The 21,336-nt window shown below is 33.4% G+C and overlaps 2 protein-coding genes across 5 annotated transcripts in view; one reads left to right on the top strand and one right to left on the bottom strand.

The window, feature by feature from the left end:
* LOC113403323 (dorsal-ventral patterning protein Sog) overlaps positions 1–8,728 on the top strand; it is a 72,029-nt gene extending 63,301 nt beyond the window's left edge. For both annotated transcript variants that reach the window (XM_026643827.2, XM_026643828.2), the window contains 11 exons: positions 40–173; positions 1,360–1,633; positions 1,722–2,003; positions 2,849–3,023; positions 3,285–3,451; positions 3,756–3,959; positions 5,116–5,292; positions 5,838–5,958; positions 6,290–6,531; positions 6,622–6,801; positions 7,053–8,728. In XM_026643827.2, the coding sequence (XP_026499612.2) occupies positions 40–173; positions 1,360–1,633; positions 1,722–2,003; positions 2,849–3,023; positions 3,285–3,451; positions 3,756–3,959; positions 5,116–5,292; positions 5,838–5,958; positions 6,290–6,531; positions 6,622–6,801; positions 7,053–7,178 (2,082 nt within the window). In that variant the 3' untranslated portion in view covers positions 7,179–8,728. The remainder of the gene's footprint in view (positions 1–39; positions 174–1,359; positions 1,634–1,721; positions 2,004–2,848; positions 3,024–3,284; positions 3,452–3,755; positions 3,960–5,115; positions 5,293–5,837; positions 5,959–6,289; positions 6,532–6,621; positions 6,802–7,052) is intronic.
* A 357-nt stretch (positions 8,729–9,085) lies between these two features.
* The window catches only part of LOC113403364 (alanine--glyoxylate aminotransferase), a 336,845-nt gene continuing 324,594 nt past the window's right edge, over positions 9,086–21,336 (bottom strand). For 2 of the 3 annotated variants that reach the window (XM_064216836.1, XM_064216835.1), the window contains exons 2-8: positions 17,391–17,556; positions 15,724–15,916; positions 14,533–14,698; positions 10,829–10,984; positions 10,408–10,500; positions 10,064–10,312; positions 9,086–9,283 (exon numbers count right to left, since the gene is read on the bottom strand). In XM_064216836.1, the coding sequence (XP_064072906.1) occupies positions 9,130–9,283; positions 10,064–10,312; positions 10,408–10,500; positions 10,829–10,984; positions 14,533–14,698; positions 15,724–15,916; positions 17,391–17,549 (1,170 nt within the window). In that variant the 5' untranslated portion in view covers positions 17,550–17,556 and the 3' untranslated portion in view covers positions 9,086–9,129. Of the gene's footprint in view, positions 9,284–10,063; positions 10,313–10,407; positions 10,501–10,828; positions 10,985–14,532; positions 14,699–15,723; positions 15,917–17,390; positions 17,557–20,588; positions 20,732–21,336 lie in introns of those variants that run through there. The other variant, XM_026643890.2, reaches the window with a different exon arrangement.

Raw genomic sequence — 21,336 nt, 5'->3', positions numbered from 1 at the left:
ACTTCTCTTAGATGATTCAATGAATTGCCTTGTTTACAGTTGTGTGGCGTCTGGCGTCGAGTGCCTCGGGAATATAAGCGCTTATTGAGAGAAGGCTCTTTGTATGTCGCCTTGATTTGGGGTGACGAGCGTAACAATTCGATGGAAAGTGCTCTCAGTGGTCGAATAAATAGGTACGCTAAGAAATTTTAATGTTGTACGTAGAAACAGAATATTTTTTTAATGGTATTAATATTTTTTTATGGTACCGATCTCATATATGTAGTATATATTTAAAGATTTTATCAACACGGAGTGTACTGAATGACGCACAAAGTGCGAGTATGTGTTTGTGTACGTAAAAGGCCCGTTAATATCTATGCGTGTCAGGCGTGCTTGTAACAAATAATCGTAAAATATAGTATATACGAGCGCTTTCATAAAGCGTAATGTAACTTTATATGCACTAACGTTTCCGACGCATTACAATCGGATGCGTTACATCTGTATGGAGCATTTGTGTCTTAGGTACACACGCGGTCAGTCAATTACCTTAATTTACTGTTTACATTTTACTGTTATTTTACATAAATGCACGCGAAAAATATTGTTTGTGTTTTATTTTATTTTAAATAAAATATAATCTATAAAATGGACATTAGTGTTTATCGTGAATAACGAAGACTGTACAGTTTGAGCTAATAAAATTAAATATTTTCTATCGATTTTCATATTAACGATTTTAATATGCAAAATTTGTTTGTTTGATATTGTCAATCTCTGGATTTACCAGTCGGATGTGTAAAAAACTTTTTGCGTTATATAGTCCATTTATTGGTTTGGAGCATCCACCACGCTACAATTTCGTTGAAATTAGACACATGCAGGTTTCCTCACGATGTTTTCCTTCACCGCCGAGCACGATATGAATTATAAACACAAATTAAGCACATGAAAATTCAGTGGTGCCTGCCTGGGTTTGAACCCGAAATCATCGGTTAAGATGCACGCGTTCTAACCACTGGGCCATCTCGGCACATATACATATTTATATATATTATTCCCAATACATTACTATGCAATGAAGCTTACCCTTGAAACAATGTTCCAAGGATGTTACGAGTAGCCTCATTGTTCGTATTAAATTAACCGTGTGATTAATAACGGAAACTCACTCTACATCGTTAGTTATAAGAATAGGTACGATTAAGTAGATATATTAAACGTAAATAAATATTTTATTTATAAAAACTTTAAAAGGCTGAAATAACTTCTGCATTAGGATAGGAATATTTCTAGAATTTGTTATTACTTTGTTCATATCTAGTAACATCATCTACTCCATAATGGCTCTATTCATATTGTGATTTCAAATTACAGATACCCAGCGCTTTCTACGGAAATGTTTACGTCTCTGCTTGAACCAGAACATATACCTACGACGATTGGTAACGGACCTTGCGATGATTACCGCTCCCCAGGGCAAGAAGAGGGTTGGTGGGGAGGAACAGCTGTCGTCACGGGAGCTGCTGGGGCTGCCCCCAGTTTGCACTTGGCTATCATATACAATGGTGTGTTCATGCCTGCTACAAGAGATCCATCCGTAAGAGTTCTGCTGACGCTCCCGGAAAGAAATCAAACGATTATTGACGAGGTTCGAGGTTCAAATAGTTTTTCGAAAAAGAACATTAAAAATATCATTAGACAAATTGCTTTTATAAATGATATCATATTATTTTCAGATACAAAAAGTTAACAAACCGGGTTACGAATTAAACATATTAGAAGTTTCTACGCCTGTGTCCGCTGCAGAACTGCGATCACTATCAAGAGGACGTTTGCTACTATCCGTGGAAGCTCTACGCACTTCAGAAAGACGCATATCTGGTAGCGTCAGGCAACGAGCAGCTTGTGAAGTGTTCCATGCACCATTGATAGCTGAAAGGCCACCTGCAGCTGTTACCCCCGAGGGTCTGGCATTGTTATATATTGACAAGGATGGATCACTTGTGTATGATATACAGGTAAATTAAAAAATATTAAAGTTTTTTTTAAAAGTCATTTTCTTCGCCGTCTTTTGTTTTGCACCGAAGTTTTTAGAATAGTTAGTTAGGTCTTAAACCTTGTAAAAGATAAATTATACTGCCATGTTCGTAATCCTACAAAAAAGTAATATTAAAAATTAAGATGAAATGAATGAATGGGATCATAATAATTTTTTTTTCGAATTCAATAAAGAGAAAAAAAAAAAACAATTTTGATTCTTTATGCGTCTGACTTACGGTCTGTATAATTTATTTACATTTAATCCGTTTTGACTGGTACAGTAAATGTATTCAAAACAAATTCATACGATATTTGTTATTGAATTAATCAAAATGAATTTTCATACAGATCTTGTATTGTAACTCAATGACAAGGGCGTTAAGAATGTTCTAGTTCATTAACCTTTACTGATTCACTAAGTTAATGTATGTTTGCTCATATATACACGATATTAAAATCACTCGCTGTTCGACTTGCTTATAAATAAGTAATCGTTTATTATTATATATATTTGTAGTATAAAAAGGTAATCAACATCTTGTATATTCACGACAATTATGATTTTGAAATCCAAATGTGATTAATTTAAATAATTAAGCTAGGTAGATTTTTTTGGTCGGTCGAATTTCAGTTCTATATTTGCTTGTCCAAATCAGTTGCATCAGTTTTCTATAATAGTATTTCGTATGCAGATTTAGAATGGAGTTTATAAAATATTTGTTTGCTTATAAGCATGTTACTAAATAGAGGATTAGTGGTGATATTTTTAGTTTAGAATATCGAATAAATCCATCTGTTTTTTCATAAAATCTAATCTTTGTAGATAGAGAATTTGAGTATAGCAGATCCGAAGATTACTCTAGTAGAAGAACAAAGCAAACGTCATTCGCAAGTGGAGATATTAGATACTAGAATTGGAGTTCTAGCCAGACCAAGCGCTCGAATTTTCCCTCCATTGTACGAAGATCAACTTGCTGTTCATATTGGTTCAGATACAGGTATAATCTATACACAATTTGTTACATTATTTTGAATTTTATACAATAAATAATAACATTTGATTTAAAATTGAAATTGCCCCTTTAATCTAGTGGCTCTTTAGATCTAGAGGCTTTAGATTAAATCCTGTGTTAGACTACTAAAAAGCTATTGGGTCTGTGCAAGCATGTAGATTCATTCGACATATGCCTAAACTATTTCTGGTTGTAAGGAAGATAAGATAATATCATGATTAATGTCATAATGATAATTTTTTTTAGGTCCACCAATGTTACGAGGCAGATTACTGACTCGACCTTTACCAGACGCGGCTAGTTCTGGACCAGCTCTGCTAAGACGCACAGATGTTCGTATGTCTCCCTCAATCAACCCGGTCGCTGGTCTCGCGTGGCTGTCCGTTGATGCTTTATGTGGAATGAATTATGAGGTATCTACTTATATTTGGTAATTTTTCATTTGTAGATATTTACGTTAAAATTTTCTGTTAGCAAATGAAAAACTCGTGGAATAGCTGCCCAAATGAAAAGGTGTGGTTGTTATTTTTATACAAAATACATGTATCAATAAAAGTTTAATCTTATAGTGTGTCTGTAACATTTTTTTTAACAATGTATATAATGTTCGACATAATATGTCTGCTCAAATATAAACGTTCAATTAATTGCTTTTTTAAATAATCAGGCGCATAATTTACTTCTATATCACTCATCATTTCGTTTTTAAAATTTCAGGTTGTAATAAATGGTTACTCTGGTTCCTGGTCCGCATGGCTCGACAGTCATGCAGCTGGGAGCCCTAGGGCTTTGGCAGGAGCTGAAGGTTCTGTTCTAGAACCATCAGCGATGGAGCTAACGGCTTTGAACGCTGGCAACGCGTATCTTAATGTCCGAGCTTCTGATAATGACACTGAATTCCTGCGTACGCGTTTACCACAGGTAAAGGAATTAAATGTATATATTATGCGTTACTAGGTGTAGTCATTATGTGTCTTACTGTCAGTGCAAGTGCCAGTGAATTTTGCCTAAAGTTTGCCTAAGTCTCGTAGTTAGTGCCGCATTAGTTATGTTCCTTACACAAAAACTGTTAGTACAATCGAAGTATGTACATTAATATCGTAAGAAAAGACAAATTAACTTAAAAGTAGAATACTATAATTTATTTTAAATGGTCAAAACCTACGCTCATATATTATAGACTCATTTAGGCATTCGTATGTATTCATATTATGATTAAAGAACCTTTATTCTCATACTCACATTATAATACATAATCACATTATTTTACTGAGCATAAAACATTTATAATAGTTTATCAAACCACAAAAAAGTATCAACAATTGTATAAAAAAAGAAAAAAAATTTGTTACATTTTAATGTCATGAATACGATTACATTACTTATTATTTAACAATAATTCCGGTTTCGTTTAGGATATTCATTGACTAATCTTCTTCATGTTTCTAGTATTGTGATTTAGCCCCTATATTTTTTATAGAAATAAATTTTACAATACTTTCTGTATGTATAAAAAAGAATATAATATTAATTTATTCCATTTTTAAATTACTTATGATATTAAAAATTTTCACGCTGCTAAGGTTATGCAAATAAGGTAAGCTATGCAACATAGTATCGTTCATTTGATACAGATGGTGTTAACAACTTTTTTTCAATAGTCATTGGTTTATTATCTGAAGTTTCATTAGTTTATATTGTTTTCCACGACGATGATGATTTTCTTCTAACTAACTTCGGTTGTTATGGATATTTCTAACGGATAATAACCAAGGAGATATGCAGTTATTTAAATATGTACCTGTGAATAGAGGTTACAATTTCTCGTAATTCTATGTAGCGGCATCCAAAACGACTTATGAGATTATTATATTGTTCAGTAGTTTTTTTTTAATATTAAGGTCGAAGTATGTATCAAGTAAAACAAAAGGCTAAAAGTTAAATAAAGATTTCAACAACTGTAAATTAGTATCTTCACTTAGTATAATTTCTTCTGACAAAATTAGACAATTAGGCGTTGGATAATTTTATAAAGTAGAAATTGCACAGTAATAACTTATTATTTTATGTCATATAGATAAGCGTGCCACTCTCGTGTCTCCCAGACGTGCCCGATTCCGACAACGAGTTGAGCGCAAACTATGCGCCGACGCACGTTAATTCGCCCCCACCTGACAACTCACTTTCTAACACAGCCTCGTGTTATTATGCTGGGAAAACGTATGAGGACGGTGCGCAATGGATGTTGACTGAGGTAAATTATTATCATTTTCTCCATAAGATTTCTAATCTCAGCGCACGCTTTCATTGAGAAGATTTTATATATTTTTCTGATGTTATTATTATTAATTTTATCTTATAAGTAAAAGGCTCATTTACCAAAACTAACAATTTATCATTTTATCAGTTTAAAAATATAGTTTCCATTTTATGAAAAATATTTGTGGTGAGCTTAGAAATAAAATGATATATATTTACAATTATACATATTGTTTGAAAATATAACTTTAAATAAAAGTACAAAAAAGGAAATATTATTTTGGCAATTGCTAAATGGGAAATCTAAATGTTATGCAATTATTTATAATTTATTTATATCATATAAATATAATGATGATCAGGGGATAGCCGTGGTATCATACACCATTGCTTTTTAATATATTATAAGATTAAGAAGATATGCCGGAGTAGATGAACATCGAACATATATCATCTCTTTCACATCCTTTTCATATTCTTAAGCCTTCTTTTAGATCAAAGTAGTCGAGTAAAAAATGATAAATCTAATATTTATTTTAGTCTTGCCATATGTGTGGTTGCGTGCACGGCGTGCTGCGTTGCGACCCCGTACGCTGTCCGCCCGTTAACTGCGCCGTGCCCACGATACAGCCCCCCGGACAATGTTGCCCTATTTGCACTAGTAAGTCACATTTTTGTCAAATATTTTTTTATATAATGAACTACCTATGATCTGATAAATACTTAGGCATACAATATACTAGTTGTACAAAGAAGCGGGTAAAGAGTATTCACCAGTCAAACGCTTCGTTTTTCCTTATTAATAGGTCTACCCTAAAGATCAAACGTCATCGTTATACGAAATGTATTATTTATAATTATTGTTTTAGTGAATGTGCTATTTAATTTTATAACATTATTTGTTTCAAAGACATTTGGCTATTGTTATTAGAATATTCTGATAAGAACAGCAATATTCAAAATTATGATAAGGCCATTTTTTCTGTTTGCAGATTCAACTAGTGCTGTTTGGAACGAATCACATGGTTGTCACCTTGCCGGACAATATCATGCACCTGGTTCTTCTTGGCATCCATATTTAGTACCAGGAGGCTATGATACGTGTGCGATATGTACATGTGAGTTTCCGACACGACAAGTGCGATGTCCACGTGTTAGTTGCCCGCCATTAAGATGCGCAGAAAAAGATGCATATAGACCAGATAAAAAGGCGTGTTGCAGAGTTTGTCCAGAGGTAAAGGATAATATGAGTATAATATTGTTTCTTTATTTTTATTTTGTAAAATTTGTATAAAAAACATTAATTATATAATGTTTTTTTTAGGTCAAAGCAAAGAAAATAGAGGAAGAAACGCCTAAAGATCAGGGTGCGCCGCGAACCGCAGAGGAAATTCTTGCGGAAGGCGGTTGCAAGTTTCCGGACGGGCCCCTGCCTAATGGCAAAGAAGTTCATCCATCAATACATTCACACGGCGAACAGAGATGTGTCACGTGCCGGTGCAAGGTAGAACGCCATAACGTTTTTCACATTATTTAATTATATTTAGGGAGCCTTCCTTTTCTATAGTATTTTATTTTCAACTCGTCGTTTTAAATCAAAATTAACCAAATAGTAATGCTCTAGACATTAAGATTTTATTTTACCATTTGCGTTAATAAAAGCGATTTCTAGTGACGTCACATTCACTGACTGTAAATCTTTTAATGTAATTGAAAAGGTTCACACTGTTACATATTGCATCTGTCTTTATACAGGACGGCGAAGTGACGTGCATCCGCAAGCGATGCGGGCGGGCGGCGTGCGCGCGCCGACGCCGCGGCGACGCGTGCTGCGCGTGCGCACGCCACCGCCGCCAGCGCGCGCCGCCTCCGCCCAGCTGAGCGCCGCGCGTCCGCGCCCTGCGCCCCCTCGTCGCCCCGCGCGCCCCGCGCCCTCGCGGACCCCCGTCTATACCCCAGACTGCTCCTAGGCTAAGTGAGTGAACGCTTCGCTCTATAGACTGATATATTTTTATGTTCTCTTTCGATTCGAATGAGTCCGTCTAGTTTAGTCGGCGTGCGGCGGTCGGCCGAGCGACTCGGAGCAGCCGGAGCGCCCGGCGTCGAATATTCGCTTCCCACCGGTATTTTAATTGGTATTATTCAGAAATTTGTTGGCGCAGGGAGTGCTTCGCCGACCGCGTCGGTCGTCACGATCGCACGGAGAGTCAGGAATGTGAGCGCGGTCGATGTTAAAGATGTGCCATATTTTCTTAATGTAAATAATAAATTATTAAACTTTATTATACCTATGTGCATATTTATTTACGACTCTTAAGGAATATTTCGTGGTGTAGCGATCGTATCATGTATTTTCGACACCATCACAGATTGTTTATTGTCGTCGATTCGATCATCTCTATTTGTGCATTTGCTTGTAGTTTTATCTTTACGTTATGCCACACTTGTACATGTTACATATTTTATCGGTAGCTCTTACCGTATTTAATCAGCCTGTGTTAACTCTAATATGTAAGTAAACATAAGTATGCGTAACTTAAGTTCGATATATTCATGCGAGTATCGGCCACAACACACTTTGTAAATACTTTTTACACTTCGTTTTACTTATAATGATATATGATAATATACCTAATGATATTGTTCGTTTAGTGTATGCTGTTAAAAACCGGTAGCATGGTTACACACCGTTATAAAGCAATTAGAATTTAGTTAAAGTGAATTTCTTGACTAGTTTTGTTTAATTACTAGGTACAGTTTTTATAGTTACGTAATTAAGGAAGCTAGTCCAAATGTGTTGATGTGATGGATACAATGCCATGTAGCTAGAAATATGTCTGCTTTGATTGATATTGATAAATATAATTATTATTTTACGATAGACTAAATCTAAAAGTATTTAGCTTATACGGCAAACAAAATAATCGGGGCTTACTCTGTGAGAATTTGCCAAAAATTTGTAAACATTGTAAAGAGAAAGGCGTTTGTGGGATCTAGTCCATCAAATTGTGAATGTATTATATTGTTATACTCACGTTATTGGCTATCTAATTTTATGTTTTTTACGTAATTAAAATACGATTCGATAAGGGCACGATTTATTCTGGTTTTAGTTCTATAATCTAACCGTAGTGAGTAATCACAACTATGGCTTGCGAATAACATAACTAATAGCCATAATGGGTACTATAAACTTGCTTGTATTGCATTGTTTTTATTTGATAATTATTTCTAGTTGCCGACTCGATTATTTTCCCTCATTATACAAAGGGATTTATATTTATATTTGATTCTAAAATGTTATATGTACCTATTGAATGTATTTAATTTGGAATATAAGAATTAAATCTAGCTAGACTTGTGGAACTGGTCAAAATTTCTGTAAAACGCCATACAGTTTTAGTATGCAATAAATTACCTGTGAATTCAAACATGCTTTTATTTATCCCTTAACTGAAATCCATACTTTAAGTATAAATATTATATTTACACAATATTCTAAAGGTGGCCCTCGTAGGGAACATAATATTTTTGTAATTATAATACCATACGTTTTAATAAATGTAAAATAATAATGAATTACTATTATCTTTTTTTTATGTTATAGAAATTGTAATAATTTAAAAACAGAAGGAAATTTTAGAATTTCTAAAAAGATACAGTAAAAAATGCATTTCCTCAAAAACTTTATTTTACGAAATTCGAAATCATTTATATTTATCTATAAATCTACAAATCAAATCTATTCTGTGAATAAAGTTTCTTTTAAATATTTAATTTCAATAAAGGCTTGTTACTCATTTAACATATATTTTATAATCCGACGCAACATTTATAATGATGATTTAGTAAGGGCTCTCAATGTATCCGCCATGGCATGTGCAACAGTGTCTGCGATTTCTATAGAAGAGTTGACACCCATGATACCGACGCGTAAGGCTTTACCTGCAGTGGGTCCGAGGCCACCAAATATCAAGATATTGTGTCTGCAAATGAAATACATATTTGAAATTTACCACGTGACATGTAATTAATCATATATGTGTATATTTTTATAAAATAGGTAGATGAAATGGCAAATGGGTCATTTGATGGCAAGTGGTCATCACCGCCCATAGACACCGGCCGCTGTAAAAAATGTCAACCTTTCCAAACATTTATACATCGCCAATGAGCCGCCATTTCTGGGACCTAAGATGTTATAACTTAGATACCTTTTGAATAAAATAAATAAAAAAGCAAATAAAAGATGAAAATAAATAAATTAACAAAGTCAGGGAATAATGAAATAACAAAATTGTTATTAAAAATCTCATGTGAATTAAAAAAATAGTTTAAATAATATTATATGAAACCGTATAAATTAAAGAGATAGACAGAAAGAGAAAGAGACGGAAAGTTCGCCTATAGGCGGAAAATCGGTTTTTCCTCACGTAACGATTTCTGCCAGTACGCGTCAAACTTCGTTACAATAAATTGCTTTATTGAAGCATATTGGCTTATATGATAGTTCAATTTTTAAGTTATATCAATGGTAATACACATTTATTTAACACTACAATGAAATATTAAGAATACTATTTCCTAGTCTATTCGAGTTTAAGTACCGACGAATATACTTTTCTTGATATTTAGGATTCTGTTGGTACACGAATCAGGTCTTGCCAGCTGCAAGTTTTTCTAATTCATGTGATCGAAATCAAAGTGATCATTTATGGGCTGTAACTGTGTGAATTTTATGTTTAAATTGTTATAATCATACTTACTTTGCTCTAAGATATTTGACAAATTCCATATAATCGTAACCAGACGGTAAGACTACAGTGGTTACAGTAACCAACCGATCTTCCGGCTTAGGTATCAGGAACTTAAATCCATATTCCTGCAGTCGCTTGTGAAATTGAGCTGTGGTTTGGACGTGGCGTTCCCAAAACTTTGGAAGTGTTATCTTGCAAACTTCCATCAAGCAGCATCTGAGTGCCCAAATCAGTGGCGGACTCATGGTGTGGTGGTACCTATTTAAAATTAATAATAGGTATATAACAACTGTATCTTTTTGGATAAATGTATATATTTATGGAATCAATCTTAAAATTCATATAATACTGACAATCTTGTGTTACCGTAGCAGTTCCATTGTTGCGCCAAGAACTTGATGTCGAAATAAAAAGGCGGATCATGTTTTCTGTTCTTTATTTTCTCTCTGAAAAAATAAAAAGGTAGTAAATATATGATTATAAAGAATCTGGAACGACATATTTTTGCGTAATGTAGAGAAACTATTGAAACTTAAATAATTGGATATTAAGCGAAGATCGCGACTTTAAATCCGGGCAAGCAAAACTAATTTAACGCTTGACTTGTCTGACTGACTTAACACTCGTGGAAAGCATCGAGGGAAAATATGTTTGTGGATTGTATTCACACGTGACAGTGGCGTAAGTCCATGCAAAAATGGCAAGGTAGAATAAGCTCTTTACACTTAAAAGGAGAATCGGTTATGCTAATAAAATTACAGCAACAATACTTACTCGGCTCTCTTGCTAAAAGCTACCGGAGAGATGCCAGCCGGTCCACCGAGAGCCTTCTGGGTCGACGTGTACAGGGCGTCCACACCCCATTCGTCCATAAAGAAAGGTTCAGCAGCTATTGATACTACGGTATCAATTATTAAGAGAGTTCCATATCTTTAAAAGAAAATTATTTGAAGTATTAACATACTGATGTCAATATGATTAACGATTTGTAAGAGAAGACTCTTGTTGTATGCAATGAAAAAAAAAAACAATGCATATTATATGCAATGACAATTTAATATGAGAGGTATATAGAACTTTTAACATTCCTCAATCGGAAGACTTACGTGAAGGAACAATGTTGTTAATTTGTAAACCGATAATGTTAATATATATTTATAACTTTCTAGAATCTTCATATGGTTTTCTCCTATATTTTGTGTTTTATTTTTTAATGGTAACATTTTATTTGAAGAGCTATCCCGTTCAAAAAACATTGACCACTAAGCATAGTTAACTATTGGTTATTTTAATTGATTTAGTAATACTAAAGTGAGACTTACTACGCTTAAAATATTGTTTTAGTTTGAGAGTATTTGAATTCAATTTTTTTATTGATTTGTAGACATTTAAGTATCGTACACATATGCTACGGAATACTGTTAAGCGAATTACGGTAATTTAAATAAAATTAATTATCATATATTAGGTCCTTACATAAGAAATTTCTAATGTCGCTTATTACCGTACGATGGAAAACATGAAATATCGGTATATTTCCCCTAGTACGAGTGCTGCGGAAACAGCTCGAAGAATTACTGATGTGAACAGCGCTGGTGTCACAAAAGAAAGCACGGTTCCTTTTTGGTTTCAACGTTTTCGTTCTGGAAAATTCGACCTTCTGAACCAACCACATGAACGGCCGGAGACCGAAGTGGAAAATGAAGTATTAGAAGCTATTTTGGAAGCGGATCGATCACAAAGCACTTCAGAAATAGCTGCAGTCTTCGGGGTAAATGATAAAATTGTATTAATCCACTTGAAGCAAATCGGGAAAGTAAAAAAACTTGAACGTTGGGTACCTCATGAATTGAGTGAATCGAACTTGCAAACACGCGTCGACTGCTGTGTTACTTTGCTCAACTGACAAAATAATTAAGGGATTTTAAATCGAATCATTACTTGTGACGAAAAGTGCTTACTGTACGATAATCGGAAGCACTCGTCACAATGGCTGAACCCTGGAGACCCAGCCAAATCCTGCCCTAAACGAAAATTGACTCAGAAAAAGTTACTTGTGAGTGTTTGGTGGACTAGGGCCGGTATCGTTCACTACAGCTTTCTAAAATCTGGACAAACGATTAAGGCAGATATCTATTGTCAGTAACTGTAAACTAGCTGCTAAACAACCGAGATTGGTCTATCGCTCTAGGTCACTGCTGTTTCACGACAACACAAGACCACACACTGCACAACAAGCAATCACTAAGTTAGATGAGCTACAGTTGGAATGTCTGCGACATCCACCGTACTCCCCGGACCTTGCTCCAATAGATTACCATTTTTTCGGAATTTGGACAACTTCTTCTTCAACTTCACAAGGAAAAAAAATCAACTCCGATGCGGTAGTATAAACCGCGTTCAAAGAGTTTATTGATTCTCGCCCCCATGGTTTTTGTAGTAACGGGATCAATGAACTACCTATGAGATAGCAAAAGTGCATAGATAACAACGGTGCATACTTTGATTAATTAAATATAATTTACAAAAAAAAGAGTTTATATTCCTTCTGTACAAAACGCCAATTTGATATGTAAGGACTTTAATATATTGAGCAAATATTTTAATACAGAAATAAGTCCGAACAAACTCTCCATCTTGATTTGTAAAAACACGAGAGATTTGTTCACTGCAAGCACATTTTAAATGTCTGCACAGTTTGCAGATTTTCTATTTTTAAAGTAAATATTTACGTTAAATTTTCGCCGCGTTCTTGCTCGTTTCCACTGCATGTTAATTGCGGACTCCTTGAGAAGATGTAATTAAAAGAGTTTTCAACTTGGAAGTGTTCTGTGACCTAAGTTGCGAGGAAAAATATCTAGTCGCGGGGGAAAGAGATAGGAGATGTAATTAGATTGTTCAGTTTCCCGTGTCTCGCTTCGGTTCGAGGAATTAAATAGTTTTTCTGCTGAACTTTTCCCCGTTTTCAGTTGTCGTGAAAAGTGCACTCGTGAAAATTCTGTGACGTAATTTAGCTTATGAAGCAGATACGCTTTCTTACTTTTGCACAATTAAAAGTGGTATAGTTTAATTCTCTTGACAACGCTATTCACAACGATCAGAACGACACCGTGACTTAAAAAATAATGCGCCTGACAAACATTTTTGGGAACAGTAAATATTTTTTATTGACGTATACGTATGTATGTATTTATTATTACAAACAAATAATAACTTAACACACAATTTTAATGCTCATCTTGAGTCGTCGTTATGCATTAATACAGGTTATATTTTTTATTAACTTTTCTGATTTTGTTCACTTATTGTTTCATGAACCGGAAGATGAAAAATATAAGTGGATTATGTTATATGTAGTATTTCTATACAAATACAAATAAAAATGCTATTTTTAGTTTTTTTAAGCGGCTGTTTTAAAAAATATATACATATGTATATCTATTAAATATTTCTTACTTAGCAGATGTTTCTTTCGTGCTTATCGATCATTAAATTTATCAAGACCAAAAGATACATTTATAGAAATATGTATTAAATTATGGGCATGCGTGTTAATCACTCAAAGTTTTTGTAAAAAGTTCATTCTATACTTTTATCAGAACTACCAAACCCTACAAACTACCTACTGTCTAAACTAAATAAAATCAAGCGTTAAGTTTAATATATTAGATAAAGTCAGTTTATTAAGTAATATTATAAATTAAAACTAATAATTAAATATATTTACATGACAAAAATAAAAAATAATAATCAATGTGTTGGAAGAAACGGTGAAGTTTATTTACTAATTCATTTTCAAAGAAACATGTACGCTATCTGTTTGATTGCCCCTTTTCATGTAACAAAGAAACAAAAGTCGCCTAACAAACAATACCAATGCTTGTCATGCAGGCGGGCTCCCTTCGCGACTCCACTAGCCTTAAATCATATAGCAGCGTGACACTTTTTACTAACAAGAACTCTTCCCACCCATTCCTTAGAGAAGGAAACTTAGCACAGATAAAAAATAAACCTTTTATTATTCTTGTATCAAGCTTTATATTACAAACGTCCAATTAAAGTGGCGGGTGAGCCTGTGTTTACTTAACTAATGGACGTTCCAGATTAAAAATAAACACTTTAGAGGCATGTTGATGTTGCGAAAAGCTCGCGTGCTATAAAATATGTGAATTTACCTTTAAGAGTGTTGGCGTCACACCACCCCCTTATTGTAATGTGAGACTTACATGCGATGCAAATTTATAGGTTAAATATGCACAATAAAAATGAGGTCGAGTAGCCGCAAGCCGGGCGCGCGGTCGCTGTTCTACAAGGGTGTTTAGGAGTATGCAAATTTTTAATGGGTGATAGCTTTACAGCCTTTGTTATGGATGTTATACATACAGCGTTGTCTGTCTTGAGCCTTGTTCACTTTTACCAGATACAGCAGAATTTCTTTATGTTTTAATTCAATTGAAAATAATGTAATCAACATTTACTTGTGGCACAGATCTCCAAGTCCCACCAAATTCTGAACGGTCCCCGTTGAGGAATCCCCATGAGTAATGAAAAGGGCTGTCGGCTTTAATTTCTTCAGCTCTCTCTCGATCTGTTCTAAGCTGAATGTCGTGTAGAAAGGGATCCGAAATTGTACTGCGTTTATTCCTGTAATCATTTGGTTATTAATTTAATTTTGCCTTGGTTGTCGTAAATGGTATCATCCTTATAAAGACTGAACTAATGGAATAAATAAGATTATACCTAATGTGTTTTTAAAGCAACACAAAAAGACCGTTAGCTTACGTTATTACCACGTAAAAATAACTAAAAACTATTCGAATGATGTTACTGTATATCAAAATCAAAACTTTTGAATGTATAGAGAAAAACGAGTTGTTTTTCTAATAGAAGGTACAATTATTTATAAGGTGTAAATCAAAAGCATTCTTATAAATACGTTTCGTGTGTGTAGGACTTAAACGTCTTATCAATCGTAATTTAAAAACGATCGTTTGATGATGGACAGTAATAATTATTCGTTAAATATAGCAGTTTGACATTAGTCATTGTCCTAATACAAGTCCATATGTAATTTTATAGGTATACAGTACATTTTTAATTTGTACTTGCGATAAATAATTATACACTAGGAAAAACTTCACTTACAAAATAATAGCATTCATACAGGTAAATAAAAGGTTTTCAAAAAACTATAATTTTAATTAAAAAATATATAAGTTTACAATGTATATTTTTTTAATCAATTACAGTAATACTGCGTGACGGCTCCATACGTCCCTACTCAGTCTGCTATTACCCAGCGGAAATACATTTTGCTGCACTTTAATGTAATTTTTCTTATACATACATTCCATTTTTTATCCTTCTTAGTACTCTTGATGGAAAATATTCTACATATTTATTTAGTTATAAATAAATAAATAAATATTAAGTAGCCTTATCACGACGTTATATTCGATTATATGCCGTATTTAAAAAGTCAAAAACATTTATTTTTAATTTTCCTTTAATATTTTAAACTATCGTCATTGAACTTTCACCTTGAAAACGCTCGTAACAAGTTAAATCGATATCTTTAACGCTCGTTTCGGAACCGCAAAATATGTCAATATACAGATATTGTTAGTCTTTGATAAATATATATGTATGACATAAATAAACTATATTACCTTGTCTTTTAGCCACATCGTAGGCTCGTTCATCCCAAATGCCCCTCGTCGCGATCAACAGAGTCTCTCCTGGTGCTACGAGGTTTGCGATAACAGTCTCGATGCCTGCGTTTCCAGATGCACTGACAGCCAACACAAGATTGCTTTCAGTTTGGAACAGATACTTCAGTCCGGCCCGAATGTCCGCCAACACCTAGAAACATAACGATTTTGTAAAGTAAATTATCCGATAGTAATGATCACTATTGAAATCTAGCGTCAGATTATTTATTATTCAAAAATGAAAAATAAATGCAGCAATATTTGCTATATTAAATATTCATTTCTATATAATAATAACAGATGTGTTCTTTAACACTAAAGAAATCGAAAAAAATCTCGGTAAAATGACGAACACATCTCGGGAGGTAACGGTCGTCACTACAGGTACACTTAAAAAAGGAAACTAATATTACAAAGTAGTAATAATTAATTGGTAGTAAGTGGAGTGTCTCTCTAAAATATAACATCGTATAATTATATTTCACTTTTAAACTACTTTTAATGTAACAACTTAAAATTCATACTTAATAATACATAAGAAAATTATCTTACAATTATGTTAATTCAACAGAAATATAAGAAAATTCAAATGTTTGAAGACAAATTTGAAGAATTTGAAATCAGAAATAGTTGGTGTGTATGAAAATTATTATTTTAAATCTAGCTCTGCCCGTGACTTCATGCGCATTTGAATTTAACAAATAAGTTATTGTTGTAGCCTAAGTTACTCCTTATTACATCAGCCATCTGCCAGTGAAAGTCCCGTCGAAATCGGTCCAGCCGTTCCAGAGATTAGCCGGAACAAACAGACAGATAGATAAAAATTAAAAAAGATGTTATTTTGGTATATGTACCGTTTATACATATATATACATTTAATTACACAGACCATTTAGATAGTGTATACGGTCGAAGTACTTCTTATTTTCAAGTTAATTTGTAAAACATTTCTATTAAATTAGTGTGATAGGAATTGAATAGGTATATGTATTATGTATTTGTCAATTCGGACCGTAAATCAGTGTTGGGATGCAGTTGCAAATGCAGTTACTGATTCAATTTATTTTAAACTGGACGTCTACTCAATTAATAGAACAACTTTTGTTCTGCAATCTATCACGATTGTAGCGTTTTGTTCTGGTTTCATTTAAAAAAATACAATGTTGAAAAAACCTTCAAAGATTTTTATGAAAACTTGTTTTTTTTCCACGAGCTACTGTACTCCAAAGACATATCTCTGATCATGAGGTTGTCGGAACAGTACAGGTTTATATTTCTTACAGTTCTATGACAATATTAATCTATTTATACAATTTAAGCTCATACAGATGCTTTTTATTAAGGGCCCCCACTCAAATAGAGTTTGGAGTATTTTTTACCATGTTACTCAAGGGCAGATTGGTAGGACATGTTACATAACATCATTTCATATTGTCATTGTCTGTAAATTGAATTGAACGATATTTTACTAATGCAATGTACACATATAATGGTACTTACCCTGATTTAAGTCCACGATCACTACTTAAGACAAGCTTATCCTATCAACTAAGTTATCTCGGTACACAACTATTACTTATATGTTTTAAAAATAATTATATTAAATTTAAAAATATTTAACTCACATTGAAGAATTCGTCGCAAATGGGTGATAGAACTGGTCTAGTGACAGCTTCAGCGACCGAAGGCCACAAGTCGCACGGGCCCGGTCCGCATAAAAGCGGCTTTTTGAAAACACGATCTTCTATCTTCGGTACTGGCACGATCATATGTGACGCAAACATTTTGAGTCTACAAAATATTAAAAGTATTTTAAAGTATCGGCTGAAAAAAATTATGTTTTAATATATTCTTCAAAACACGCTTTATATGACGTAACTAATTCATTAGTTGGTGGCGCTTGGAGCTGCCAGTTAACCGGTAACTATGTCAGATGCATCTCTGTTGACAAATCGGTTTAGAATACGTGATGAGAATGACTATATGGTGCCCACCCTGACTTGCACGAAGCCACCAAGTAAACCATTGAACTGTTTCAGCTCATTATTGTAATATTTTCATGTAATATTTAAAAAGGGAAGGCACAGGTATGAAGTATGGTAAACACAACTCAATAGGTATTGGTAAAGGTAAATAAATAATAAATGGAACTTTTACTACTAGACTAGTATTGATATTCGGATAAACAAGGTAAAGAAATATATTATTACTCTAGTAATGTTTCACTATCAAGTTTGATTATTCCTGGATTTGACTCTAAAGAGCACATCGGTCAAAAGTTGATATTGAAATCTATTTCGGGTTATACCGAAAAGCGTTTATTCATTCATTTCATTAAACGGAGAGGCTATTGACCTTTCTTTCAATATACATATTTCACTGGCGTAAAATATATTACATGTTTATGATCAAAATCGTTTAGATCAGTAGTTCCCAAATTTATTTTTCTCGTGGACCACCTATTGGCATGTGTCCGCAACCACAGTTTGAGAGAAACACTAAAATATGAACTAAATTTAAATTTGTTTAATATTGGTGCTTTTAATTCTATCCTTAGTAACCCTACGAGTATTTCAGCAATTAAAATCTATGAATTTGTTAGTGATTCACTCAAACTAAGGACGAAAAAAAAAGGTAGGTACCTTTGGCATCAAGTATTTATAGTGGTGATCAAGTTTATGTCTGAACAAGCATTAAGCATTGTCGGGCAGATAGCGCTTTGCAAGTCTGTATACGAAATTGTACGTAATATCGAATACGCAAGTTTGGACAAGTAACAGTCGCTTGCCTTATTAAAATATTATCTGCTTAGTTAGGTACTTAAAACAATGTAGGTAGGCCCTTATAAAAACTATGCTTACCTTTTTGCTCTTTACTATCAAAAGCAGATAAGTTTTCGTGGACCCCTATTAACATCTTATGGACCCCCATTTTTTATTCACGTCTACGTAGACCCCCAGCAAGTCTCCCGTGGACCCCTGGGTGTCCACCTGGACCACTTTGGGAATCACTGGCTTAGATAGACTATTTTCTTATCTACTTGATTTATGTAGTCGTGACTAACAATATCATAATATATGTTTTTTGTATATTCGTTGTTGTTAATAGTAATATTCCCCTATTTCGCCCTACTTGATATGAACTTTGTCCGATTGGTGTCCAGGGCTGCCAGTAAGCCAACTTGTTTAATTCAGCTTTCACTGAAATTATACGGAACCAAACCATATTATACAAAATAACGGAATTGGTATGTATTATTGTTCTTCACTTATGAATATGATTATAATGATATTTTTTGTTATGAATTTGAAGCGACCAGTCTAGCAACTACCGAAAATCTTACGTCTGAATTTTCGCGACGTTTTTCTTTACATTTCATTATTTTTTAACATCCTGTAGTAAAGGCAATCTGTTATACGAGCTGGATACAAAAAATAACTGCATTATACACTTTCTGGATCCAATTATACGATCTGGCAACCCTGAGCGATTTCAAATGCGACTTTCATATGTTTATCATATATTATAATATAGTTCGAGTATTGGTGCTCAAATTACAATTAATAAATAGTGTATGAATTAATAATAAATAATATTTATACAAAATAATTGTGTCGTACAAGTTTTGTTACGATCGAATAAGAAATTTTGAATCAGCCTTAATTTCAATACATAAAAAATAAAGTATATACATACATGTGTACTTCAATAAAAATAATTATTATCTTAAATAATTGAATGTATTCAAAACATTGTAATGGAATAAAAACAGTATTAACTTAAAAATGCCCAAAGCGGTTCTTTATCCACTACAAGACTTTTATTACGTAGAGTTAGCCAAGAGCAAAAAAGTGTCGCGCGTTGTAATATATTCAGCTCGTTGTGACCGATATTTTGGACGAGTAACCGTGAAGTTTGGTTACCGGAATCGGGTTAATGTTTAGATTTAGTGCTAATAGGGTGGTTGTAAATTTGCTGCAATGTTCTGGCGCTATCGGATGGTACATTTGGCAAGTACGCCTCGCCCGGGGCGCGCGACGCTTGCCAGCCTCATATTTGTTCCGCCTGCTATCGCCCGTTGGTTACCGTGGTTTAACAATTGTTTTTATATCCCATTTAACAAGACTCGTTGCAATTACTTCACGCGGTATAAAGTTAGAGCGAAATAGGGATACTGCGATAGGAAAGGCCGGAGGTCGGGTCGCACGCGATGTTCTGCGATAAGGGTTCTGTTATGAGATTGAAAGTGGAGAGAGGATAAAACAAGTTCAATGTTGCTTCGACAAATTGATTCGATTCCCATCGCAACTGTGGATGTTGTCCCGACGGAGGAACGGCAAAGAAAGTAGACAGGCGATCCGCGGAGGCCTTCGTCCGTAAATAAGAAGCTGTATTCGAGTGCCATCTTCTCGGAATTGATATTCTTAAAACGATATTCGAACAAAAATCGTGTTTATTTATTTAGGTCAACTAACAAAACATCACGAAAAAGTAATACTTAAAATTCAAATTCAAGTTACTATAACATGTGATAAAGTAACATAATCAGTGAAATAAATATAGCGCTACGTGTTCTAATTAATATAACATTACACGTAAGGAAGAAATATTAACAAACGAAAGATAAAATAAAAAATAACAAGAGTTCGTATATGTTGCTTACATAAAATTAATATTTTTTATAATAAATTATCATTATTATTCATTATAAAAAACATAATTTGCTAGTAAAAAAGTTACTCGTAATATATGTTTTGTTAATTATATATTTATTATTAATATTTGTTGGAAGAAAAACTATGTCAAAATTAAAGAGTACTTACTGTGAATATTTATACAATCACTAACGCTGTAACACTATTGAATGATTCGATATAATTGTTTTTATTTACAAGTATCACATCATTCCAATGTCTTGTTTACAAGACAAGTGATTGGTTAAGCTGTTCATAGTAATGGCGGCTTGGTGATAACCTAATAATTTGTATAATTATTACTCAAAGACACAGATAGTTAAGAGAATGCACTCCTGTTATTAATAAATATTAAAAAATATTCTTATTCTTGTACCTTACCTTACTTTTACCTTACGAGCCATTTTCCTTTGTCATTTAATAAGATTAAATAACATTTAATGTTCGTTAAATTACAAATGGTTCGAATTATAGATTTTACTAAGAATAATTTGTATGAAACACAGTTTTTTCTCCGTTCCAACAATAAAACCCTACCTATGTAAGTTATATTAATAAAATACATTGAAATTAATGAATAATGTATTTCAACGAATAGTCGATGTTTTTATATAATTTATATATTTTTATTGAGTAATAGACCTTATGTTTATTTAATATGAGTTTCAAGTTGGATAATTGATAAAGATGAAGTTAAAAAATTTGTAGTACTCTTTTTGTGTTTAATAAAGAGACTAATATGGCAACTTTTGTTCGATTTATCTGTCAGAGTCATATCCTTTCACTTGCCAATAATAAATGCCGTTTTTACTTTTCAATTTTGAGCAGCTCTTTGAAGGATTATATGAAATTTAAAAAAAAGGTCTGTGGGTCCGTT

Source organism: Vanessa tameamea, chromosome 13 (genome assembly GCF_037043105.1).
Source record: "Vanessa tameamea isolate UH-Manoa-2023 chromosome 13, ilVanTame1 primary haplotype, whole genome shotgun sequence".
In the NCBI taxonomy this organism is placed as follows: Eukaryota; Metazoa; Arthropoda; class Insecta; order Lepidoptera; family Nymphalidae; genus Vanessa; species Vanessa tameamea.
The sequence above is the reverse complement of the archived record's forward strand: the minus strand, read 5'-3'. Positions and strand labels throughout refer to the sequence as shown.